Source organism: Hemiscyllium ocellatum, chromosome 20 (assembly GCF_020745735.1).
Source record: "Hemiscyllium ocellatum isolate sHemOce1 chromosome 20, sHemOce1.pat.X.cur, whole genome shotgun sequence".
Taxonomy (NCBI): Eukaryota; Metazoa; Chordata; class Chondrichthyes; order Orectolobiformes; family Hemiscylliidae; genus Hemiscyllium; species Hemiscyllium ocellatum.
Window position 1 is genome coordinate 16,992,362 of NC_083420.1, and position 18,426 is coordinate 17,010,787.

Below are 18,426 nucleotides of genomic sequence, written 5' to 3' on the forward strand. Positions count from 1 at the left end.
AGTCCGAAGAGAGTGCATTCTGGGAAAATTGTGAAACATTCAGACTGCCTGTACTGATTAGCTCAAAGATTTGTTAGATTAATGTATATGATTTAAAAAGATCTTTGGGTTTGGGGAGATGTTAACATTTATGTTACTTTGGGTTCTACCCAAGCTGATGATTTCACACAGCCTTTGGGTGGAGGTAACTGAAACTTGTATGAGTTCCTGAGAAGAGCCAAAATGTTTTCACAGCAATTGATAGTCCTAAATAGTTGTGCATATTAGGCAATGTAAACTGTGCCTGTTGTTATCATGCATTTAACTACGATGGAATGTTCAAGTGTCACTCTGTAGGCTCACCAATGGTCTATCCTCTATCACTCATAATTAGCTAGGTTCTAAAGACAGTATATAAAAGGAGTATTGGTGACAAGGAATTACTCAAACCACAATATGACACAATTCAAAATCATGAAGGATCAATAGATATGTGGTATCATTCCAGCTCACGAAAGGATCAACAGCAAGAGGTTATACATTTAAAGAAACTTATAAATGAAGCAAAAGCAACACGCTGAAGCAAATGCAGCAAATAGTTAAGGGCTGGAAGGCACTATCATTCCGCCTGAAAGTGTGGAGGAAGAAAGTTCAGTTCAAACTTTCAAAATTATACTCTTATCTGAAAAGAGAGATTATGTAGCCCGAGGTGGGAGAAGGCAGGGGAATGGGACTAAGTGAACTGAACATTCAGAGAACTAGTACAGCCGGGATGGACTGAATGGCTTTCTGTACAGTAATAATCTTGTGTTATTTTGAATGCTGACAGTCATTAGCTAAGAATTTATCTTGCATTTCCATTTGTCATGAAACTAGAAAATGTGTAATTATATTTATAATGTTACAAGATTATTGTTCAATGAAATACGAGAATATTTCATGCCTGTTCCATATATTTTCCAATTGATTTAACCTTTAAATCCGATCTCCGTTGCACTCACCTCTACTAATTTTACTTGTCAATTAAGTCTTGAGATTAGGTTTCTGCCTAAGCATTGGGGAATGAAGGCAATGACAAATGAAGCATTTGATAAACTGTCCTTTTTTTTCTATTTATAGAAATGAAATGCTTGTCACCAATGTAGCCTTCAAATATTGCGCACCAGTTTGGTTAGGCCACTTTTGGAATATTGTGTGCAATTCTGGTCTCCCTCCTATTGTGGAACTTGAAAGAGTACAGAAAAGATTTACAAAGATATTGCCAGGGTTGAAGGGTTTGAACTATAGGGAGCAGCTGAATAGGCTGGGGCTGTTTTCCCTGGAGCATTGGAGGCTGAGAGCTGATCTTATAGGAGTTTACAAAATCATGAGGGTCATGGATAGAGTAACTAGACAAGGTCTTTTTTTGGGCTGGGGGAGTCCAGAACTAGAGGTCATAGGTTTAGGTGAGAGCGGAAAGATTTAAAAGGGACTTAAAGGGCAACTTTTTCATACAGAGGGTGGTGCGTGTGTGGAATGAGCTGCCAGAGGAAATAGTGGAGTCTGGTACAATTACAACATTTAAAAAGCACCTGGATGGGTATATGACTAGGAAGGGTTTAGAGGGATATGGGTCAAGTGCTGGCAAATGGAACTAGATTTACTTAGGATATCTGGTCGGAATGGACGAGTTGGACTGAAGGGTCTGTTTCCGTGCCATATATCTCTATGACTCTAACTGAGGACCAACAAAATCGAAACTAACTAAAGTTTAGTCTCAATGTAAAAGAGAAAAAGCAAGCTGGAAATATATTTTCCAAACTAATCCAAAGTTAAAAATCACGCTACACTAGGTTATAGTCCAACAGGTTTATTTGGAAACACTAGCTTTCGAAGCACTGCTTCTTCCTTAGGTGATTGTGGAGAATAAGATCAAAGTTAAAAATCACACAACACCAGGTTCTAGTTCAACAGGTTTAATTGGAAGCACACTAGCTTTCAGAGCGTCGCTCCTTCATCAGGTGATATCTGATGAAGCGCTATCACCTGATGAAGGAGTGATGCTCTGAAAGCGAGTGTGCTTCCAATTAAACCTGTTGGACTATAACTTGGTGTTGTGTGATTTTTAACTTTGTACACTCCAGTCCAACACCAGCATCTCCAAATCAAGAATAAGATCATAAGACACAGAATTTATAGCCAAATGATAACAGTGTTGTGGAGATGTGATGATTCATTAAACAGTTTTCGATCAAGTCTTTCATCTTTTAGAATGGGATGTGTTGGTTTCTGTTTTTTGATATGTAACTCCCAGAACTTCTTTTAAATCAAATTATTAAGCAAGGTCTAGCTTTTCTAACAATAGGTGCCATCTCAGCTCAGACGATCATTAAGTTGTGAGGTCTGTCTGTGTCCCACTGTTGAGATAGACTGGTTTGATTTCTAAAGTGGGATTTACAGAATTTTACATGCACGTAATTCTGCAAAAACAAATTTAGCCCATAAGTTTATATGCGTGTGCATATCAGAGAGAGAGAGTGAGTGTCTGCATGAGAGTGTGTGTGTGTGTGTGTGTGGGTGTGGGTGTGAGTGCGTGTGATTGAGTGTGTGTATGTGTAGGTTTGGTTAAGTGTGTGTGGGTGTGATGGGGTATATCCCTGTGAGAGGGTGTGTGTGGGGGTTGTATGTATGTGCGTATGAGAGAGAGTCTGGGTGTGTGTGAGGCCATTTCCATGGGTACCAAACTTGGCTATCAACTTCTGCTCGGCCACTCTGCATTGTTGCTTGTCCCAAAGTCCGCCTTAGAGGATGGTCACCGAAGGTCCGAGGTTGAATGGCCCAGACTGCTAAAGTGTTCCCCGACTGGGAGGGAACACTCCTGCCTGGTGATTGTTGTGTAGTGTCCATTCATCTGTTGTCATAGCGTCTGTGCAGTGGCACAGTGGTTAGCACTGCTGCATCACAGCACCAGAGACCCAGGTTCAATTCCTGCCTCAGGCAACTGTCTGTGTAGAGTTTGCACATTCTCTCCGTGTCTGCATAGGTTTCCTCCCACAGTCCAAAAATGTGCAGGTTGGGTGAAGGGGTAAATGTAGAGGAATGGGTCTGAGTGGGTTGCTCTTCGGAGGGTTGGTGTGGACTTGTTGGGTCGAAGGGCCTGTTTCCACACTGTAAATAATTTAATCAATATAAAATGTATCTTATTCGCCATAATCACCAGCGGAAGAAACAGCACTTCAAAAGCTAGTGTTTCCAAATAAACCTGTTGTACTAAAACCTGGTGTTGTGTGATTTTTAACTTTGTCCACCCGAGTCCAACGCCAGCATCTTCAAGTCATAAACTACTCCAATTACAGCCTAGACAGATGACGTTTTCCACTTTGTGCAGTCTGTTGCCCTGAGCTTAAGACATGCATGGTGAATGTGCTTATTTCTACACCAGACCATGCACCGTTGCTTTGCTTAATTACTTAAATAGGTTTCTAAATCTGTTTAACATTATTTGTTATGCTGTTTCTTGGTTAAAAAGGCCGTTCTGGTAATTTGCAAGAAATTGTACTGTGATGTATGCTGCAATTCACTCCCAGTAAGAGCCTTTGAAGAAGCAATTTTGATTTACTGATTTCACATTATGCAATGTAGAATGGTTCAATGAGCAGAAGATTGATCGTTGCCTCATGCAGACTTTGATGTTGTCACAAATGCCCATTATAAAGTCACAATTTCTGATAGTCGTCCCAAATAAAAGCGGTAGGAAAGATATTGTGCTTGGTCACACACCCTCAAGCTACATAGAAGTAAAATCAGCCACAATTCCTCAAACTGATTACTGTGTTGTGACCACTGCTAAATAGCTAGTGAGTAAACATCTGGCTCAGATAGCATTGAGCTAGGCCTTGACACATTCTCATGGCTGAATCCCTCCACAAGAATCTGTGTCTGAGTTCACTTATTATCGTCAAATTATCAGTGGTCAGGACATAATTCATCATCAACAACGTTACACTTTGAAGAGAGCATCAAATTTTAGATCAGTGCTTTTAGTTTTAGTTAGGGGTCTTTCTGTAAAACAAATTCTTAAATACGTCACAAGATTTTAAAAGTACTCACTTTATTTGCAATTTACAGAGATCCTGATTTAAATACACATTTTTGGACCCATCAGTGCTAAATGATAGCAATAAAATCTGAAGGTATTTAATTGTTGTAAGTCTAATGGTGTAAATTTAAATACTTTAGATTTGGCATCATCACCTTTACACCAGGTATCCAGTTGATAATATTTTACTTGTGTTTCTATACAAATTGCTAACTTAAACTCCTTAGACAAAAACCACCTGCAGCAGTCGTCATTTTAATCATCGAGTCATGTAGCAACCATGTTCCCTTTACATATTTTTTGAAGTTTTTTAAAAATATAGATCATAAGTGATAAAAATTATAATGTGAATAACTGATCTGAAAAACGCATTTGACAATGTGTTAAATAATATCCAAAGCACATTAGATTGTAATCTCCTTGCAACGATTTAGGTTCATCCAACCATCAATGCAAATTGCAAAAATTAAGGTGAAGTGTCTTGAAGTGAGGGCCATGAATTGCATAATTACTTATGCACAAGGCTGTCTTTCTTACTCGACATATGGTGTCTGTTAGTTTGCTTTCAGCTTTCTATGAACAGTAGATACCACAGGGCCTGGAGTGCATCATCTGCACAAGGGAAGATAGTAGCTCGGGATAACATCACTGAACTAGCAACCTGCTATTCCAAACTAATGCTATATGGACACAAGTTCTCATCCTGCCATGGAAGCCAGTAGAAATTTAATTCAAATTAATAAAAAGCTGGAATTGAAGACTACACTCAGTAATGCTAACAATGAAACTTTTCATTGTTGTAAAATCTCATTTGGTTCACTAATCCCTTCTTGAGAAGGAAATGTGCCATCCTCATTGATCTAGCTTACATGTGACTGCAGACCAATAGCAACGTGACTGCCTATTAACTGCCCACTGAAATGGTTGAACAAGCCATTCAGCTTCTAACAACATTGTAGATGTACCTATGTATCAAGGACTGTAGTATGTTAAAGTTAAAAATCACGTAACACCAGGTTAAAGTTGAAGTTTATTTGGAAGCACTAGCTTTTGGAGCACTGCTTCTTCATCAGGTGGTTCTCAAAGAAGACAGCTTATCACCACTTTCTCAAAGGCAATTGGAGTTGTGCAACAAATGCTATCCAAGCCACAATGTCCGTTTCTCATGTCTTTTTATGAACATCTGCTTTGTTTACAGTGCTCCTTTAAAAACTGGTTCTTAACTTAATTATTTTATTGAGTTAATTTGGTTGCATTATTATATTAGAAAAAAGAAATTCCTTTGCTCAGCAGGCATTGAAGGGGCTGGAGTGCCTTATATCCACCCCAATAAAAATTGTGATATAATTTGAAAAATTTATTTTCAAATTTTCATTCTGGTTGCAGTGGTCCTTTGATGAGCTGTCAATCAGTTAATTTGTTCATTTATTTCTTGTTTACTCAAGATGATAAAAGAATGGCTCTCTTGTAGTGCAATGGTAGTATCCCTTCCCCCAGACTGAGACCTGGATTCCAGTTCGATCTGCTCCAGAGGTGGACAATAACATCTCTGAACAGGTTGATTAGAAAAATAAATTAAATAATAAAAGAGAATAAAGGGCCACTTGACATGAGTGTCTCTTAGTCTGCTTGCTGCCTTCAGTGAACAATGGATACCACAAAGGCAGGAATCACATCATCTCTCACCTCTTCTCTCCCTTCCCTTACCCTCAACAACGGCTTGATAAATTTCTGTTGGATTTTTGATTGCTGTTAAAGTGACCTTTTAAAGGGCTACCACTAGTTAATTCAGTTAACTTGTTTTAATTTTTTTCTTTCAAAAATGTTTATATAAGTACTCTTGGTCGTGTTATTTTAATATAATAAATCTCTTATTCTTTTCTTTTGTTAGTGGACTGTTGGATGGTCATCTACTTATTTAGTCATTAGTTATTTGATACTCAAAAGATGCCATGGAGTTCCATGCTGCCATCTGTTGGTAGCATTGCTCACTGAAGGAAAGCTACATACACAGGGGTCCTCCCTTCCTCCAATGGGGATTTAGAGTCAGAGGGTCATAGAGGTGTACAGCATGGAAATAGACCCTTCGGTCCAACCTGTCCATGCCGACCAGATATCCCAACCCAATCTAGTCCCACCTGCCAGCACCCGGCCCCTATCCTTCCAAACCCTTCCTAATCATATACCCATCCAAAACCCTCTTAAATGTTGCAATTGTACCAGCCTCCAACACACCCTCTGGCAGCTCATTCCATACATGTACCACCCTCTGCATGAAAAAGTTGCCCCTTAGGTCTCTTTTATATCTTTCTCCTCTCACTCTAAACGTATGCTCTCTAGTTCTGGACTCCCCGACCCCAGGGATAAGACTTTATCTATTTATCCTATCCATGCACCTCATAATTGTGTAAACTTCTATAAGGTCACCCCTCAACCTCCAACGCTCCAGGGAAAACAGCCCCAGCCTGTTCATCCTTTCCCTATAACTCAAATCCTCTAACCCTAGCAACATCCTTGTAAATCTTTTCTGAACCCTTTCAAGTTTTGCAACATCTTTCCGATAGGAAGGAGACTAGAATTGCACACAATATTCCAACAGTGGCCTAACCAATGTCCTGTACAGCTGCAACATGACCTCCCAACTCATGTACTCAATACTCTGACCAATAAAGGAAAGCATACCACACGCCTTCACACAATCTATCTACCTGCAACCCCACTTTCAAGGAGCTATAAACCTGTGCTCCAAGGCCTCTTTGTTCAGCAACACTCCCTAGGACCTTACCATTTAGTGTATAAGTCCTGCTGAGATTTGCTTTCCCAAAATGCAGCACCTTGCATTTATCTGAATTAAACTCCATCTGCCACTTCTCAGCACATTGGCTCATCTGGTCTAGATCCTGTTGTAATCTGAGGTAATCCTCTTCGCTGTCCACTACACCTCCAATTTTGGTGTCATCTGCAAACTTACTAACTGTACCCCTTATGCTCGCATCCAAATCATTTGTGTAAATGACAAAAAGTAGAGGGCTCAGCATCAATCCTTGTGGCACTCCACTGGTCACAGGCCTCCAGTATGAAAAACAACCCTCCACCTCCACCCTCTGTCTTCTACCTTTGAGCCAGTTCTGTATCCAAATGGCTAGTTCTCCCTGTATTCCATGGGATCTAACCTTGCTAATCAGTCTCCCATGGGGAACCTTGTTGAACACCTTACTGAAGTCCATATAGATCACATCTACTGCTCGGCCTTCATCAATCTTCTTTGTTACTTTTTCAAAAAACTCAATCAAGTTTGTGAGACATGATTTCCCACGCACAAAGTCATGTTGACTATCCTTAATCAGTCCTTGCCTTTCCAGATACATGTACATCGTATCCCTCAGGATTCCCTCCAACAACTTGCCCACCACTGAGGTCAGGCTCACTGGTCTATAGTTCCCTGACTTGTCTTTACCGCCATTCTTAAACAGTGGCACCACATTTGCCAACCTCCAGTCTTCTGGCACCTCACCTGTGACTTTCGGTGAATAAATATCTCAGCAAGAGTCCCAGCAATCACTTCTCTAGCTTCCCAGAGAGTTCTCGGGTACACCTGATCAGGTCCTGGGGATTTATCCACCTTTAACTGTTTCAAGATATCCAACACTTCCTCCTCTGTAATCTTGACATTTTGCAAGATGTCACCATCTATTTCCATACAAACTACATCTTCCATATCCTTTTCCATAGTAAATACTGATGCAAAATATTAATTTAGTGTCTCCCCCATTTTCTGTGGCTCCACACAAAGGCCGCCTTGCTGATCTTTGAGGGGCTCTATTCTCTCCCTAGTTACCCTTTTGTTCTCAATATATTTGTAAAAACCCTTAATTCTATTTGCCAAAGCTATCTCATGTCCCCTTTTTGCCTTCCTGATTTCCCTCTTACTCCTACTTCCTTTTGGAATGGAACGCTTTTCATTATGTCTTGATCTATGGCCTTGCATCTTTGGGGGGTGTTGGCAGGTAGGGGGGGCGGGGTGGGGGGCAGCCGGGATGTTGGGGGTCCAGCAAATCAAACTCCACCTCACAACACCGTCTCCTATCTTTATACGTTCCTTGGACCTGGCCTATGTGAAAATAGACAGGCCATAATGAGTTTCTCTTTTTTTAAGGTGGTGCTATCAATTCAACAGTTGCTGCAAAGTGAGGCCGCAGACATGTCAGCAAGGCTAGAGACAGAAAAACTGCAGATGCTGGAATCCAAGGTAGACAAGCAGGAGGCTGGAAGAACACAGCAAGCCAGGCAGCATCAGGAGGTGGAGAAGTCAACATTTTGGTGTAACGGTTACACCCGAAACATTGAGTTCTTCACTGCGTGTGTTCTTCCAGCCTCCTGCTTGTCTGACATGTAAGCAAGGAAACTCTGGGATTCCATACGAAAGTTAAAAAGTATCATCATGTACAGCAGTGTGAACAGCTGAAACAGGACCAAAAGGAAACCTATGTTTGACACTATGATTTGCAGAGTTATGTCAAAGGACAGTCTCCTTCTGAAGATGATCTCTGTTGTTAAGAAAACAATTAAGGTTCTTGATCTATCTCTGGCCTTCATCTTTGTAGGACAAGATATTAGCTTATTTATAGTGGCAAACAACTTTCTTCAGCTAAGCATTCACTTTTGTGGTCATTTGAGATTTGTGATCATTTTGAGTTCTGAATATTTCAACAACAATGCAGCTGTTTCCTTGAATATAATATCTCTGTTGTGTCATTAGTTTGAGTTTGCGCTTGCAAAGCTTGTTTGCACTGTTTGACAGCTAAGTCTCATTGAAGCAATTAGACTATGCCTAGTCTTGTTGAATACTGAGTTGTTCAAGCTTATTTCAAATGTAAACTTGGAAAAAATAATCTGTGTGTCTCCTTAATCTCAATAATCTAATATTGTAGCTTTTGACTGAAAAAAGCTCTCTATTACTTCCATGGTTTGCTGATGGGTTTCTATGCTAATATATCCGACTATGCAGATCAACAATTTCTGGACTTTGGCTATTAGCATGATCCGCTTTGACAAAAGGATCTCTTTCTCAGTTTACAATGTATTATTAAGTACTTAAGTTGTTGTACATCTTGGTGAGCCTTTGCTGATAATTGATGTTTTTTTCTCCAAACATTCGAGCTCACTTTTTTCATATATTCTGTGCATAACTGCAAACATTTGTTGCAGTTGACATCTGCCTAATGCAGGTGGCACCACCACCTTGACTGTACCTTCAGTAGTCTGGAATTTGTTTTGAACTTTGAGATTTATTTTTGTCATTATTGAAAATGTATTTCTAGCTTCATAATTATTGAGATTTTGTGGTCGTTTTGCTAGCTGTAGAAATTTCTAGATCTTCACTTGCTTTCATTATAGAGTGAGCTATCACCCTATTTGTTTCCCAGAAGTGATCTGACTAATCTGGGGGAGGAACCTCATCACCTGACTTTAGTTACTGTTGCTGATCTTCTGGGCAGATTCTGTGTATTAAATAGATGATTATATTGCTTTACCTTTTTCAAAAGAACTGATCCTCATCAAAAGAGAGATCTGGCAATTCAGGAATGATGCCTCTTTAATCTAAAGATACGGTAAGGTCCAAAATTTCAGTTAGAAGTAAATGGACAACCTGTTTTCTTCTCTGTATCTATAGTCTCAAAAATGCACACCACTGTCCAGAAGGCCATCTGGTGGCTGGCAATTGTCTTCTTTAGTGCCTTCTTTTCCTGAAGATTCCCATGCCATTTTCAAAAGAAATAGAAGGTCTTCCCCATTGTCTTCCAATGTTAGGACTGGAGTGTCTTCACTATTTGCTAACCAAAGGATGTCTAAAGGTATAGAAATAGCTGTGCCCATGAAATAACCGTAATAGTTTAGAATGATGTGCACGCATAGACATCAAACTCTGCGGCTTGGACAGTACAAGTGTCAAAGTTTAATGGAAGATGATCTGAAGATTACTGGATACAACCTTAGCTTCTCCCATATCTATTTAAAAATTTTTTTTGCCATTTGCATTAATTTCTGTACAAAATTCATTCAGCAAGTTTGTACTGTAAAGGAAATTGAATTCCTTCTTTTGGTCTGTCACAGCATCCAGGGAAAGTTCATCCCTCCCCTCTGCATCCCTAATGCTACTATACACTGTTCTTAATTTTCTGTGCTGCCTGCTCAGTCTTACTCCAGTATCTCTTTATAAAATTTGTTGAGGTATATTGCCAGAACTGGACTGCACACTTTTCATTCTCACCTTTGCTTGATGGGTTTCTCTGTTTAAGCTGGACTATTAGTAATAGCAGCATTATGACCAATTAATTACTATGAAATATTCTTGTATAATTCCATAGCTGAACTGGACTGCATCCTTTATGAACTGGACTTGCACCCTTTTCATTCTCACCTTTGCTTGATGGGTTTCTTTGTTTAAGCTAGACTGTTAGTACCAAGCCCTCTGTTTTTTCCTCTCCAGACGTCCCCAACAGTACCCTTCCACCGACATTCTCATTCGTTTGGCCGAACTGGTCCTCACCCTTAACAATTTCTCCTTTGAATCCTCCCACTTCCTCCAGATCAAAGGGGTAGCCATGGGCACACTTTTGGGCCCCAGCTATGCCTGTCTCTTTGTTGGCTACGTAGAACAGTTGATCTTCCGTAATTACACCGGTACCACTCCCCACCTCTTCCTCTGCTACATTGATGACTGCATTGGCGCCACTTCGTGCTCCCGCGAGGAGGTTGAGCAATTCATCAACTTCACCAACACATTCCACCCTGACCTTAAATTTACCTGGACCATCTCTGATACCTCCCTCCCTTCCTGGACCTCTCCATCTCCATTAATGATCACCGACTTGACACTGACATTTTTTACAAACTCACCGACTCCCACAGCTACCTGGATTACACCTCTTCCCACCCGATCTCTTGCAAAAACGCCATCCCATATTCCCAATTCCTCCGCCTCAGCCGTATCTGCTCCCAGGAGGACCAGTTCCACCATAGAACACACCAGATGGCCTCCTTCTTTAGAGACCGCAATTTCCCTTCCCACGTGGTTAAAGATGCCCTCCAACGCATCTCGTCCACATCCCACACCTCCGCCCTCAGACCACACCCCTCCAACCGTAACAAGGACAGAACGCCCCTGGTGCTCACCTTCCACCCTACCAACCTTCGCATAAACCAAATCATCCGCCGACATTTCCGCCACCTCCAAAAAGACCCCACCACCAGGGATATATTTCCCTCCCCACCCCTTTCCACCTTCCGCAAAGACCGTTCCCTCCATGATTACCTGGTCAGGTCCATGCCCCCCTACGACTCACCCTCCCATCCTGGCACTTTCCCCTGCCACCGCAGGAACTGTAAAACCTGTGCCCATACCTCCTCCCTCACCTCTATCCAAGGCCCTAAAGGAGCCTTCCACATCCATCAAAGTTTTACCTGCACATCCACTAATATCATTTATTGTATCCGTTGCTCCCGATGCGGTCTCCTCTACATTGGGGAGACTGGGCGCCTCCTAGCAGAGCGCTTTAGGGAACATCTCCGAGATACCCGCACCAATCAACCACACCGTCTCGTGGCCCAACATTTCAACTCCCCCTCCCACTCTGCCGAGGACATGGAGGTCCTGGGCCTCCTTCATCGCCGCTCCCTCACCACCAGACACCTGGAGGAAGAACGCCTCATCTTCCGCCTCGGAACACTTCAACTCCAGGGCATCAATGTGGACTTCAACAGCTTCCTCGTTTCCCCTTCCCCCACCTCATCCTAGTTTCAAACTTCCAGCTCAGCACTGTCACCATGACTTGTCCAGATTGGTCCAACCTGCCTATCTTCTTTTCCACCTATCCACTCCACCCTGTACTTCCTGACCTATCACCTTCCTCTCCTCCCCCACTCACCCATTGTACTCTATGCTACTCTCTCCCCACCTCACCCTCCTATAGGTTATCTCTCCATGCTTCCAGCTCGCTGCCTTTATTCCTGATGAAGGGCTTTTGCCCGAAACGTCGATTTCGCTGCTCCTTGGATGCTGCCTGAACTGTTGTGCTCTTCCAGCACCACTGATCCAGAATCTGGTTTCCAGCATCTGCAGTCATTGTTTTTACCCTGTTAGTAATAGCAGCATTATGACCAATTAATTACTATGAAATATTCTTGTTTAATTCCTCATCTTAGCTCTGTTAGTGCTCTATACAGTTCTTTGCATTTTATTAATAGTCAGTTCCAGTCATGTTGAAGAAACTGGTATCTTGCTGGTTTGTTCTATGTGGTTATGAATGCATCAATGCTGTATAATGCCAGTGTAATATTGAACAGTGTGAATAATTTCCAATATTCTCTGGTTATTTTTAAACAGGAAGATCTTAGATACAGCAAAATGATCGGAGAGAATCAAAAAGACAATTTGCTGACTGTTCGGAAAGTTTCTGTGTCTCGAATGCATTCTTTACCTAACGACAGCTATATGTTTCGCCCAGTTAGATCAGCCCAATCTCATTATCCGCTGCATGAGGTGGATCCCCATCAGGGTATGTCACCAACATGTTTTATTTAATAAAAGGGAATTAGTACATTTTTCCATCAGTCAAAAGTTATTTAAAACTTCAGTGCATTTCTTTAATTAATCAGAAAGCCATTCATATGGGTGTTAGTTTGAAGTACTCAGCTTAGAATATCTGAGGGTTATGAAAGGATTGCTGCTGTTGTAAAACTCTACCATTGCTTCTACTATAGTTTGTTGAAATAGAGGTCAGACCCTCCATAAGCAGATCTTCAATGGTTCAAAGGTACATCTGTGATCTGGGATGGACAGAAAAAACTGTGGGTATTCCCCTGGCCTCCCCAGGGAAGAACTTGGCTGGCCCTGTGAATTTGTGGCTCAGAGCCACTCTTACAATGTCTTTTGCTCACCTACCCCGATTTTCAGAAGTTTAGCATAGATTTATCCAAGTTTAGACACCTCCCCACTCTGCACCCCCAAATCCAATCTTCACCAAGTTGGTCCTATTTTTAGTGCTTTCAACCAACCTAGTGGTACACCTGAACCCAACTGAGGACCTCAGACCCGGCTTTAGGGAAGCCCAACCCTGGACCAACAAAAATATGTACAATCTATCAATGAATTTGTTGGGCAATTTGTCTGAGTCAGACTTGAGTTGACAATCTTAACATCTTCTTTCAAACTTTTTGGAGTCTGTCTTGACTTTGTCTAACCTCATTAATTTTGGAAGCACAGGCAACCAAGTAACTCAATATGGCTTCTCACAAATAACCTAAAAAAATATAATCACAAAGTAGATATCAAGCTAAATTTTTAAACTTTCTCAAAGAGGAAGACGCAAATGGAAAAATTAAAAGAATCTTTTATATGAAGTATTTCTTTGGTTTCAAGATTTTATTTTCATTCAGGGTTTTGTTTTTAATCTGGATTTTTTTGTTTAGGGTCTGTGACTTCAGTCCAGTCCCAGCCTGCTGAAGTTTCTACGTGTCTTGGAGTTCCCACTGAGATAATTCATCATAGCTTCGCTTCGACCAGCCACATCACTCTCCCTAAAATCCCTCCTCCACAGAGACCACCGAGATCACCCAGTTTTAACAGGCTACTACATAGACAGGTATTGATAGATTTTATTCAAAGGCATTTTTCCATTTTGCACTGAAATATTGTTGACTCAACTTAGATCAAAAGTCAGTAACTTTTGCATTCAGTTTCAGCTCATTGAGTTACACAAAACTAGTTGATAGCAAATTGTCTGGTAATTTAAACAATGGTCCAATTTTCCTTTGGGATAAGTGATATCAAATAAGGCAGGGGGAGGGGGCTCATGCCTAATTCTGACACAGAATTTGCATTTGCAAGCTCCCTGCCATTTTGGGCATTTGGTACCCATTTTACATCTTGAGAATTAATTCCCTGTCACCAAGTTTCTAAGTTTATGTTTCAGTATTTATTTGGTGATATGAAATGCTTGAACTATTATTAAGAAACCAGTATCTCTTATTTTGGGAGGGGGCAGTGGCAGGAAAGGAATTGATCAGAATTCCCGGTCCTGCAGCTAGATTTAATATTTGCACTGCTGGATCTACTCACCTATCAGGCACTTAATTCTTGGCATGGAACATTCTTTGTGATTTAGGACCACAGGCAGTGCCATTGGGGGTGGACACTGTTGCCAGTTGTTCTAGAGAGAGTAGGACAGAGATTGTTGTTAGATTCTTAAAGAGTTCTAAAGTGAATGAGAAGGGATGAATGTTGCAGAGAAGAATATGTGGACGGGAACTGAAGGAGTTGGAGAAAGGACAGTGAGTAGCTTTCGTAGCCTCCATTTCTGACCTTATGTCCTTGATTGGGGACAGTGTATGTGAAAGGGGTTGCTTGGTGACCTTTGGGCCTGGAAATGCTGTGAACCTCGAAATGGATCCCTGAGCCACAAGAAATTCTAATGGACTTGAACAAGAATACCATGGATGATTTGGTGAGGGGGAAATAAACACTCAGTTGTGTGGGAGAGCACTTCTGGATACAAACAAAAAAGCTAGTGACCAGGATGGGCTTTTGTGGTGCAGTGGTAGTGTCCTTATCTCTGGGCTAAGAGACATTGGTTCAAATCCCACCTGCTCCATAGGTGTGTCACAACACATCTGAAAAGGTTGATTTTTTAAAAAAAAAGTCTGGATTTTGAGTCAAAATTACAGAGAAATTATCAAGATCCATTTTTGCTTTTAACTGTACGTCAGGCAGCAACTGCATATGGGCAGTTAAATACTGAAATCAGGATCTGATTGGGGCAGATGGTGATGTAGTGGTTGTCACTGGACTTGGATTCCAAAGGCCTAGGTTAATGCTCTGGAGACATGGATTCCACTCTCATTGGCAGCTGGTGGACTTTGAATGCAATTAATCAATCTGGAATGTAAAGTCATCCTCAGTAATGGTGACCATGCAAAATATGACTACCTTCAAATTTTTTATTCATTCATGGAATGTGGGTGTTTCCTAAGATTTATTTATTTATGGAGATTTCAAAATAATGACACCTTTTTAATTAACTTCTCAATTATCTCTACCACTCTCTCTTGATTCTATCTTTCTTTCTTCCACTATTTGCATATGTTTTGGCATTGAATGAAATGTTCTAACTTACACTTCCTAGTTAAGACCCTATGCATCTGTGTAGAATATCCCTCAGTCTGATTATGGAGATGCACAGCTTGCTGTCTTGTTCACACTGGACTCAGGTTTTCTGCCATGCAGAAATAGCTTTCTAATCTCAACAGACTTCCTGTGAGAAACCTTACACAAAATGTCTGGACGTGTGCAGGTGCAATAAACGCTTGACGCCATGCATTTATCATTACAAAATTCCAGACCATTGAATTCAAACATAAATCAAGAAACTTGAGCATATAATATAGGCTGACACTTGAGTATAATGCTGAGGAAGTACTACAATGTCTTCTCGGTGAAGGATTTTGGACATCAGGCAGGGAAGTGGAGTTGAGACTAAGATAAGATAAGCCGTGATTGTATCAAATGGTGGAACAGGCCCGACAGGCTAAATTGCCTTCTCTTGCTCTTAGTTCTTATGTAGTTGTTAACCTCTATAGAGCTGGCATATAAATGTAAAAGGTTTAAAGAACAGTGGAAGAGATCTCCCAGCCAGCATTCAACTCTGGCCATTCCTCTACAACAAGAAAACTTTCAGATTAATTAGGCATTATCTCATTCATAAGCCTACATGAAAATTACATACTTCTTTCAAAAGGATGGATATGATGGTGTAATAATTGTAACTGGAATGGCAATCTAGAGTCCTGGACTGATCATGAATTCAAATCACCATCAAAGCTGTTTGTGAATGTGAATGCAGACTTTTTTAACGATATGGAAACTTAAAAAGAAGTGTTTGTGGAAGTGATCACGAAACTGTTGATTATCTTAAAAGGTTCAGTAATGAACTAAGCCAGTCTATGTGATCCAAATTTCTCAATGGCTTGGTTGACTCTTAACTGCTGTTTAACTTCTAAAGCCACTGAGTTTGTGAAACCATATTTTAGGCAGCTATAAATGGCAACTTTGTCAGAGATGTCCAAATCCTGCAAATAGATTTTTAAGAAAATAATAATTGGCCATGGAAACCCTTTGGAAATCCTGAGGACATGAAGCTGTATTTTAAGTCTATCATTTTTTAAATACTGTTTCAGCAATTACTGCTTTTATGAGAGGGATTGAAAACCTGAGGGTATTAGTGTGGGAGACTCGGTAAAGTTTAGTAATGCAAGGCAAGAGAAACTCTTTTTGCTACTATACAGCCAGAATCAAAAGTTTCGCAAAACGTTTATGATGAAACACTAACAGTGGGAATTTGCTCTGATATTCTATGACTGCTTACATTCCAGGAGTCTGTCAGAAATGACTCAGTGGGTGTTATGAATGTGGAATCTAAGAACAGCTTGAAGCTAGAGTCTAATGACAGTCTGCAACCAAAACTTTCAGCTCATCATATCTTGGTTCCACCATTAATGCACTCCACACCATTGTCTCCAAAGGTCGCCGCTCAGCCTTTGCCACTATTGACACAACGCAGTAAGCAATCGAGTGTTCACACACACAGGCAGGTCTACAGCCAGCGCAGTATTCCAAGCCGCTCACCCAGTCACAGCAGTGGCAGCAACAGCCCAGCAAGCTCCTTTTTCAACTCTGTGGATCCAGCTGACGAAGAAGTGAGGTGCATCAACAGCTCAATGAGAAACTGGAAGCGACAGTCTGAAGTGAGAAGCCTATCATTATCACCTTTTCTCTCACTTAATCAGTCAGCTGTGGCTTTAAAGAACTCTAACAGTACAGCAAGTTTGGCAGGAATTGGAAGGGAAAAAGACTTGAAGAAATTCTACAGTGTTGATGCACAGGGATTACTGGCAAAGCCTTCTTGGGCAGATGATCCAAGGAGGCATTCAATTGAAATATGCCCTTCGATTGACGATGAAGATTCAAATCTACAGTTAGAAGTTCCATTTTCTACTGAAGAAAAGGGAGAGCCTTCTGTCCATGTCCAGTCAGATTCCGAGTATATCCTTGCAGCTCAAAGAAAGAAAAAAATGAGTCCACCTTGTATCTCAATAGAGCCTCCCAAGGAGAGTGAAAGTGGGCCAACTTCTCATACTGCAGTGTCTGAAGCCAGGATGCATTTACGCAAGCGCACACTATCCTTTGAATCCATGGTTCATAGAGATTCTCTAGAACTCGTAGATTTGCAGTCTGAGAATCAGGCATCCATAACAGATCAACGAATTCCCCAATCCTGTCAAAGCAAGCATCTTACCATTCCAGACCTATCATTCGATCACTCAGATGTGAGCTCATTAAGCAGTTTATCTGACTTGTTTTCTGACAGCAATCACTCAACCCCTTCTTCTAGTATCTCTGCGGATTCAAGGGTAGAATTACTGGCCTCCGAACGGAAGAAAATAGACCATTCCAAAGCATCAATTGAAAACCGTGATATTCATAGGCCTGAAAATAGTAAAGAGATGCTCAGCGTCGCCAGTACGCCTCTAAGGAAAAGGGGGCTTGTCCGTATGACAAGCACACAAGAAGACACCGATGATCTTGTGGTATAGCTGAGGAAGATAAATTTTCTGGAGGAAGAAAAGACTTACTTATGCCAATAAATCACTGTAAAATGCAAATTGTTACTGTCTAATGACGCTTGTTTGATCCCTTGTCAATGCTTTAAGGATTTTGTAAGGGAATGCAAAAAAAAGGGATATGCAAATGTTTTTTGAATGGAACTTGAGTAGGTTCCCATACTCAATCACATTGATTTGAGTCAGATTTATGTGTATAGGCACTTTATTGTGCAAAGCCACAGTATGCAGAAGTGCAGAAAAGATGAGAACTGTACAGTGATGTAATGTTTGCAATGTATATATAAATAATTATGTATTAGTGATAAATAATTTAATTATGTCTTCATAATGCACATATTTTTATATAGAACTGTAATGTTTTGCACACTTAAAATCGAATTCCAAGTTGAGTGGTGTTTTCTGGTGTTTAAGTGGAATGTATATAATTTAGATTTTTTTTCCTTTTCTGCTTGCTCATGCTAACCTCATTCTAAATGTTTACTTTTCTAATGTAACATTTACTGAGAACCAAATTACTACTGGATTGTAGTCAGTGCAATAATAGACTAATTCATTGTTCATTTTTTAAAGAAAGAATTAAGTCTTCAACCAGGTTAAATTGCAATAAATTAAAGAAATCATAGAGAAAAAAGGCAACTAATATTAGGGACATGTCAAACAAAAAAACAATGAAAATATCTAATGGCAAA

General features: G+C 40.6%; 1 protein-coding gene across 1 annotated transcript in view; it reads left to right on the forward strand.

Moving 5' to 3' along the window:
- cacna1ha (calcium channel, voltage-dependent, T type, alpha 1H subunit a) overlaps positions 1-18,000 on the forward strand; it is a 295,360-nt gene extending 277,360 nt beyond the window's left edge. Inside the window, exons 31-33 of the mRNA XM_060840534.1 lie at positions 12,444-12,615; positions 13,529-13,701; positions 16,487-18,000. Of these exons, the coding sequence (XP_060696517.1) occupies positions 12,444-12,615; positions 13,529-13,701; positions 16,487-17,707 (1,566 nt within the window). The 3' untranslated portion in view covers positions 17,708-18,000. The remainder of the gene's footprint in view (positions 1-12,443; positions 12,616-13,528; positions 13,702-16,486) is intronic.
- The last annotated feature ends 426 nt before the right edge of the window (positions 18,001-18,426 follow it).